The sequence below is a fragment of the Echinococcus granulosus genome (assembly GCF_000524195.1).
Source record: "Echinococcus granulosus chromosome Unknown EG_S00271, whole genome shotgun sequence".
Classification (NCBI taxonomy): Eukaryota; Metazoa; Platyhelminthes; class Cestoda; order Cyclophyllidea; family Taeniidae; genus Echinococcus; species Echinococcus granulosus.
The window spans coordinates 31,189-39,747 of NW_020170651.1; the positions used below are offsets into that span (position 1 = coordinate 31,189).

At 40.9% G+C, this 8,559-nt stretch overlaps 1 protein-coding gene across 1 annotated transcript; it reads left to right on the top strand. All coding sequences in view use genetic code 11, as the record gives it.

Annotated features, from left to right (window-relative positions):
- Positions 1 to 3,182: 3,182 nt before the first annotated feature.
- Positions 3,183 to 4,934, top strand: EGR_10795 (hypothetical protein; the record flags this gene model as incomplete). Its single annotated transcript, XM_024500044.1, has 2 exons — positions 3,183 to 3,251; positions 4,821 to 4,934. The coding sequence occupies 2 exons, from the start codon at positions 3,183 to 3,185 to the stop codon at positions 4,932 to 4,934; spliced, it is 183 nt and encodes a 60-aa protein (XP_024345545.1).
- Positions 4,935 to 8,559: the final 3,625 nt, after the last annotated feature.

The following is an 8,559-nucleotide window of genomic DNA, read 5'->3' on the forward strand; positions in this document are numbered from 1 at the left end:
TGCCAAGGGGACATTTTGTTGAAGTATGTTGTATTACGGTACCATGTTGTTTTATCTTTTACTTCGCTGCTAATAATGGCTACAGGTGCAATGTGAAAACTTTCAAATTAGGGTTTTTAACGAGCTACAGCGCAGGCGATCAATCATTTTAGTGGTTGTTCATCCTTCTTATCATTTTACTAATTTAATGATTAAAAGAAGAGGGGAAGCCACTGCTTGCCAAGGAACATCCACATTGTAAAATACACTGATTCTATGTTTAATTTTCACCACCTGATGAATCAGTCACGACTAAGTAGAACAAATCTTCCAAAACGAAGTCTTCATTTAGCAGAGACTTGAAATTATTTCAGTGGGGTCACTGACTACGGGACACGATTGACTATGTTGAAAAAATAACCAATCTCCTTCAAATGCTATTCCTTCCTTGAGTTTACCCTTCAGAAAAGTTAGGAATTAGAGACCGCATGAAACAAGTGATGATTTGATCCATATGATTCTGCATGCCATCGCAGTGGCAAAATAAACACACCGAGGTCAAATGACAATCTCAATTAAGCCCTGGCTCATCAATCGATGCAGATAGTGCTAGCTGGATTTGCAGTAAGATGGACATTGTAATGGTCAAGAATTCATTATAACTGTAATCTCCTAAGAGTGTGATACACCTTGCAGTAGTCTACAAAGAAACGTTTGGCCTGTGCAAAAAGGGTTGCACGTAAAGGGCTCTTAAGCCAAACAAGTGTAGACCTTTTAGGTGCCTCAAATGGTCTTCACTTTGGCTGCCAGGAGCAAATAAGACGGGTCTGCTTGGAAAGGACTTGCCTCTCTTACATAATCGCACCACAAATTGTAATTGTTGCAACAAAGAAGAATGGAGGTAAAGTCAAGGGGTGGCACACGGGATCATGCGCCTGCTGCTATTGCTTAACTAAAAGTTGATAGCCAACAATCGTCACCTCCCATCTGCCTCCCTCAATATCCTCTGTTCAGTCGGAATGCTTTGACAACATTCCAAAGGCTTGGTGTTACAATGCATTATGCTTTCAAAGTACACGTATCTAAACCGGTGAGGAGCATTACTGGGCACGGAATCTATCTGTTCACACAACCTTGATTCCGTTTATGCTGACCTGATATTGAGAAGTGCAGATGACAATGAGAGAGGGGAATGGTCGAGGTAACCTTTGCCTGGCATGAGATCATCGAAAAGCACTGTATGAATAGAGAAATTGAAAATGTGTGTCGGTTGACCTGTTTGCACATCATTTAATGACGAGACATGACGTGAAGTGCGCACAACAGTGCTAATGTGTACATTTCAACTATCAACTATCACCTTACAATTTTGCAATTTTCTTTGGGTCATGAAAGAGAACCCTAAATTGTTTGTTTTTCTTTCTACTGTAAGAATCCGAAATCCTCCCTAATTGTTTTCCTTTGAGGAAAAGGATAAAAGGGTTGTTGGAAAGTAGTCGTTAATTTTCCTAAAAACAAACCAATTTGAAATCCTAAAATTGAAGATGTATCTGCGAAAGCAATTTATTTGTTACCTGTATTTGTTTTTCTTGTGACATAAAGGCATTAACCTAGCAAGGTTACCTTTGTGCAAGTGGTGTTGGAAAAACCAAGTGTTTGGCCTCTTTTCAAACATAATAAGTTTTCTTTGAAAATATTGGCTGCTACATTGAAGAATTCACTCTTGAATGTGAGGAATTTTCAAGCTGACCACTTGGGCGTGCAGTGATGTCACACAAGTGATTATTCTCAGAGTTGCATTGCCTGTTTATTGGGAGTCGTGTGTTGACCACGAATAGGGCACCCTTTTTCCAATTCCCATTCTTCTGCATCCTCCTCCTCACCTCTTTATAATGTGATTTAATGCGGAACTTAAACAAATCATTTTAGGTAGTTTCATTAAAGGTTGGACTCCTTAAGGTTTCATATCACTAAATTTGGGTGATCTCTAGCCTTTTCAATTCTCTGTCAGCATAAAATAATGTCAAGCTATCCTGGTGCGAAGCAATTGAATAAGATATTCAAATAAGCTTAATTTGGGGACAGAATGCCAGTTGAACTAGTAGTCTACTGTAATCTGTGGCTAAAATTAGTGGTGTTGGTATAATTTGCCTTCGGTATTCATCGTCTCACTATCCTGCTGTGGTCTGTTTATTCTATTGTCCACGACTGCATAATTTTACCAATGTGAAATTATGCCACACCACCAAGAATGGTCAAGCTTTTGTGCGAAATTCCTATAAGCATTTTGCATGGATGCCATGGGCCAAATTTAATTTTCAAATCAACTTATCCATTTGGAAGCTAGCTTCTTCGACCGCCTTTGGTCTTTATAATCACAGCAGGCAGTTCTCTGTGGACTCCTCCTCTGGAGACTACCGGTCTGTCTCCTTGTCCATTGGGTAGTTAATAAGCTGCACGTGGTGAGGGCACGAAACAATGTGGAAGACTGGACAATTCAATTCGGTAATTACGGTGCTTTTCGTTTGACGGCAGGCAGGATATACAAGCGTGTCTATGGTATTACAAGAGGCCGCTGACATGTGCACAGGTCAGACCGCTTGTTTGCACGTGCTGGTCTATTAGTGTTCCTGTCACAGTGTTTGCGACCGACCGACTGGGGCTTCGCGCTGTTGAATATGGTCGACGTTCAAACAATTCCCGTGACCTCCGTTTCTGCCAAACCAATCAGCTTTTACAATCACTGTAAAAGTGAGCCAAGAAGGCTGCTTTTACTTCAGTTGCTCCCCTAAAGTAATGCTGGCTTTTCTTGAGCAAGGAGTAAATGAGCAATTTTTTGTTGTGATTACTGTGAAAGGCAAAGTTGTCGACCTATTTTAAGAAGTGTACACTGCCTATCGAAAGTTGAATTTAAGGGCAAGACCATAGTCATGTAATACACTCCAGTGTTCCAGCCTTTCCAAGCGACTGCAGAACCAATGGTTTCGGTTGAAGTGAGCAGCCATCTAACCTGGTTTAAGACGGCCTTTCCCATTATTCACTCTCGTACGCTGTATTCCTAAAGTAGCCTCCTATAGGTGTGCCAACAGATTCCTTTCCAACTTGTGTAAATTAATGCGTTATTATTCTAGTTACATGAATGCAAGATGTGCAGACGAAACAAAGCTGGACGAAATGAAGCACTATTTGACCATATTCTTATGATGCCCGCTAGTTGTCGCTTTATGGCCACCTTAATCAGTATTGACAATCGGTTCAAAGCAATTTCGCAGGTAGGTAGACGCAATTACATACAATGGCACCTTGTCAGTAAGGATTCTGAATTGCGGTTAATAAGGCACGTTCTTCGCCTGGGTTAGCATGGCACTTATACTCTCACCAAAATACACTGACACCCTATCCTTCTCCACATCTCTTATGCTCAATAAAATTTGATACTGTAGTAGGATTCCAACCTGAATTCTCAGCGTAGGCGCAGTGGTGTTCACCAGTAAAGGAAAAAGTTTTTGATAAATACGGGATATATGAAAACAAATATCATTTTTATGGATTTCATCCAATTTGTTTAATTGAAATCTTGCATAGATAAAATAGATGACAATTCGATCTTTCAAGGCTAAATATATGAGAGAAATTTTCCTATGGACCGTATCTCCTTTATATATCCCTTCTTTTTAAATGAAAGATGAGTGTTCAACATCCACAATGAAGCCTACCTGCAGAATTTGCCATGACTTGGGTAGTAAATTGATGTAAGCTTACCACTTGCAATGTACGCTGAACTGATTGGATTTCCAGCTTAGATGCTGGAATCTTTAAAATGCTCTGCGATGTAAGTGTTTGTAATTACCTTTATTTCCACAAGGGTCACAAGCCTAGAGCTGTACCTAAGTGGGTTCACTACTCAACTTCGATATCAGCTTTGCAAAATCATTTGAACCCATCCAACTTGTATCAAGAAGTTCACCATGCTCCGCTGAAGGCCTATGCCAAAGGTCTCTCGATATATATATATATATATATATATATATATATATGCCGCCAACACCATGTGTCATTTTGGTGCATGCGGAATGTTGACATGTTACCTATTCTGCACTACCACATCACCCCTACATGCAAATTGGTCAGTTCTCAAGTCCTCGAGAGACCTCAATTAGAGCTAGCTTAAAAGGGAAGGCCTTGCTCCAGACACACGACCTCCTTTGGAATGCCAAACCACCACTTACGTCGCGCCCTATTTACGGCTTATTTTTCTAGTTTCGTTTGATCCAAATGCGGGAGCCATAAATTATAGCGATTTACCTTGTTTATCGCTTATCCAGGTGAATGTCATTACCAATTCTATTAACTCTTTTTCCATGTCAAGGTCATCACTGGAAGAGCATAATACTAATGGTCGGAAGGATCTCTGTAAAAATTGTAAATGAAACCTCTTTGAGTCCTATGATGCGGGTCACGAACTGTGAGGAATATCTATGGTTGCAGGTGAGCAGAAGTGGCCTGCAAAAGATGAACCAACCTATTGGAGAATTGAGTTTTAACTGATTTACTGAGTAGGAGAGTGATTGTAGAGCATCTTACTGGCGCGGCTAAAACATTCGTCTATTTAAGCTAAAAAATAGAAGTATACACGTGGTTATGAGTTTTCCATGGACCTTGCCATCCACGCTACTGACCCACTGGCCCTTGTGTACATTTACAATAAAACTACCTGTGGGGGTAATTTAGGAGGAATGGTGCTATACATCCTTCAAAAATGATTTATGGTGTGGTTGCGACATGGAACTTGACATGACTGTAAAACAGACATGGCGCATGAGCTGCCACCCACGCTGTAGGGAAAGTGGTGGATGGCTGATGCTATGAAGAGGGAAAATAGGTCTAGCGATACTGCGTGCCCCACACCTCGCCTCCTTGCTGTGCGGCTGTCTGTTTTTCATGCAGCGCTTTGAAGTTGCGCCTCGGTGTTATCGCAGTTCTCCCTTTTTAAAGATCAAAAACAACAACCACCTGCCTTAATCCAATACGCATGCCTTTTCAGTAGAGCCAGTTTTAGGAACTGTTACCACTATTTCAGATTGGTTTAATTTGAGGAGCGGAACCAACCAAAATACTCACAAAGAGAATGCCTCGTTTCCAGTGGGCCTATCTAATGCAATAGAGTAGTTAGTGAGTGAAAGGAAACCAGGAGCGCACAAAGTCTGTTGCAGAAATTAGTATCCCCATGCCAAGGGGACATTTTGTTGAAGTATGTTGTATTACGGTACCATGTTGTTTTATCTTTTACTTCGCTGCTAATAATGGCTACAGGTGCAATGTGAAAACTTTCAAATTAGGGTTTTTAACGAGCTACAGCGCAGGCGATCAATCATTTTAGTGGTTGTTCATCCTTCTTATCATTTTACTAATTTAATGATTAAAAGAAGAGGGGAAGCCACTGCTTGCCAAGGAACATCCACATTGTAAAATACACTGATTCTATGTTTAATTTTCACCACCTGATGAATCAGTCACGACTAAGTAGAACAAATCTTCCAAAACGAAGTCTTCATTTAGCAGAGACTTGAAATTATTTCAGTGGGGTCACTGACTACGGGACACGATTGACTATGTTGAAAAAATAACCAATCTCCTTCAAATGCTATTCCTTCCTTGAGTTTACCCTTCAGAAAAGTTAGGAATTAGAGACCGCATGAAACAAGTGATGATTTGATCCATATGATTCTGCATGCCATCGCAGTGGCAAAATAAACACACCGAGGTCAAATGACAATCTCAATTAAGCCCTGGCTCATCAATCGATGCAGATAGTGCTAGCTGGATTTGCAGTAAGATGGACATTGTAATGGTCAAGAATTCATTATAACTGTAATCTCCTAAGAGTGTGATACACCTTGCAGTAGTCTACAAAGAAACGTTTGGCCTGTGCAAAAAGGGTTGCACGTAAAGGGCTCTTAAGCCAAACAAGTGTAGACCTTTTAGGTGCCTCAAATGGTCTTCACTTTGGCTGCCAGGAGCAAATAAGACGGGTCTGCTTGGAAAGGACTTGCCTCTCTTACATAATCGCACCACAAATTGTAATTGTTGCAACAAAGAAGAATGGAGGTAAAGTCAAGGGGTGGCACACGGGATCATGCGCCTGCTGCTATTGCTTAACTAAAAGTTGATAGCCAACAATCGTCACCTCCCATCTGCCTCCCTCAATATCCTCTGTTCAGTCGGAATGCTTTGACAACATTCCAAAGGCTTGGTGTTACAATGCATTATGCTTTCAAAGTACACGTATCTAAACCGGTGAGGAGCATTACTGGGCACGGAATCTATCTGTTCACACAACCTTGATTCCGTTTATGCTGACCTGATATTGAGAAGTGCAGATGACAATGAGAGAGGGGAATGGTCGAGGTAACCTTTGCCTGGCATGAGATCATCGAAAAGCACTGTATGAATAGAGAAATTGAAAATGTGTGTCGGTTGACCTGTTTGCACATCATTTAATGACGAGACATGACGTGAAGTGCGCACAACAGTGCTAATGTGTACATTTCAACTATCAACTATCACCTTACAATTTTGCAATTTTCTTTGGGTCATGAAAGAGAACCCTAAATTGTTTGTTTTTCTTTCTACTGTAAGAATCCGAAATCCTCCCTAATTGTTTTCCTTTGAGGAAAAGGATAAAAGGGTTGTTGGAAAGTAGTCGTTAATTTTCCTAAAAACAAACCAATTTGAAATCCTAAAATTGAAGATGTATCTGCGAAAGCAATTTATTTGTTACCTGTATTTGTTTTTCTTGTGACATAAAGGCATTAACCTAGCAAGGTTACCTTTGTGCAAGTGGTGTTGGAAAAACCAAGTGTTTGGCCTCTTTTCAAACATAATAAGTTTTCTTTGAAAATATTGGCTGCTACATTGAAGAATTCACTCTTGAATGTGAGGAATTTTCAAGCTGACCACTTGGGCGTGCAGTGATGTCACACAAGTGATTATTCTCAGAGTTGCATTGCCTGTTTATTGGGAGTCGTGTGTTGACCACGAATAGGGCACCCTTTTTCCAATTCCCATTCTTCTGCATCCTCCTCCTCACCTCTTTATAATGTGATTTAATGCGGAACTTAAACAAATCATTTTAGGTAGTTTCATTAAAGGTTGGACTCCTTAAGGTTTCATATCACTAAATTTGGGTGATCTCTAGCCTTTTCAATTCTCTGTCAGCATAAAATAATGTCAAGCTATCCTGGTGCGAAGCAATTGAATAAGATATTCAAATAAGCTTAATTTGGGGACAGAATGCCAGTTGAACTAGTAGTCTACTGTAATCTGTGGCTAAAATTAGTGGTGTTGGTATAATTTGCCTTCGGTATTCATCGTCTCACTATCCTGCTGTGGTCTGTTTATTCTATTGTCCACGACTGCATAATTTTACCAATGTGAAATTATGCCACACCACCAAGAATGGTCAAGCTTTTGTGCGAAATTCCTATAAGCATTTTGCATGGATGCCATGGGCCAAATTTAATTTTCAAATCAACTTATCCATTTGGAAGCTAGCTTCTTCGACCGCCTTTGGTCTTTATAATCACAGCAGGCAGTTCTCTGTGGACTCCTCCTCTGGAGACTACCGGTCTGTCTCCTTGTCCATTGGGTAGTTAATAAGCTGCACGTGGTGAGGGCACGAAACAATGTGGAAGACTGGACAATTCAATTCGGTAATTACGGTGCTTTTCGTTTGACGGCAGGCAGGATATACAAGCGTGTCTATGGTATTACAAGAGGCCGCTGACATGTGCACAGGTCAGACCGCTTGTTTGCACGTGCTGGTCTATTAGTGTTCCTGTCACAGTGTTTGCGACCGACCGACTGGGGCTTCGCGCTGTTGAATATGGTCGACGTTCAAACAATTCCCGTGACCTCCGTTTCTGCCAAACCAATCAGCTTTTACAATCACTGTAAAAGTGAGCCAAGAAGGCTGCTTTTACTTCAGTTGCTCCCCTAAAGTAATGCTGGCTTTTCTTGAGCAAGGAGTAAATGAGCAATTTTTTGTTGTGATTACTGTGAAAGGCAAAGTTGTCGACCTATTTTAAGAAGTGTACACTGCCTATCGAAAGTTGAATTTAAGGGCAAGACCATAGTCATGTAATACACTCCAGTGTTCCAGCCTTTCCAAGCGACTGCAGAACCAATGGTTTCGGTTGAAGTGAGCAGCCATCTAACCTGGTTTAAGACGGCCTTTCCCATTATTCACTCTCGTACGCTGTATTCCTAAAGTAGCCTCCTATAGGTGTGCCAACAGATTCCTTTCCAACTTGTGTAAATTAATGCGTTATTATTCTAGTTACATGAATGCAAGATGTGCAGACGAAACAAAGCTGGACGAAATGAAGCACTATTTGACCATATTCTTATGATGCCCGCTAGTTGTCGCTTTATGGCCACCTTAATCAGTATTGACAATCGGTTCAAAGCAATTTCGCAGGTAGGTAGACGCAATTACATACAATGGCACCTTGTCAGTAAGGATTCTGAATTGCGGTTAATAAGGCACGTTCTTCGCCTGGGTTAGCATGGCACTTATAC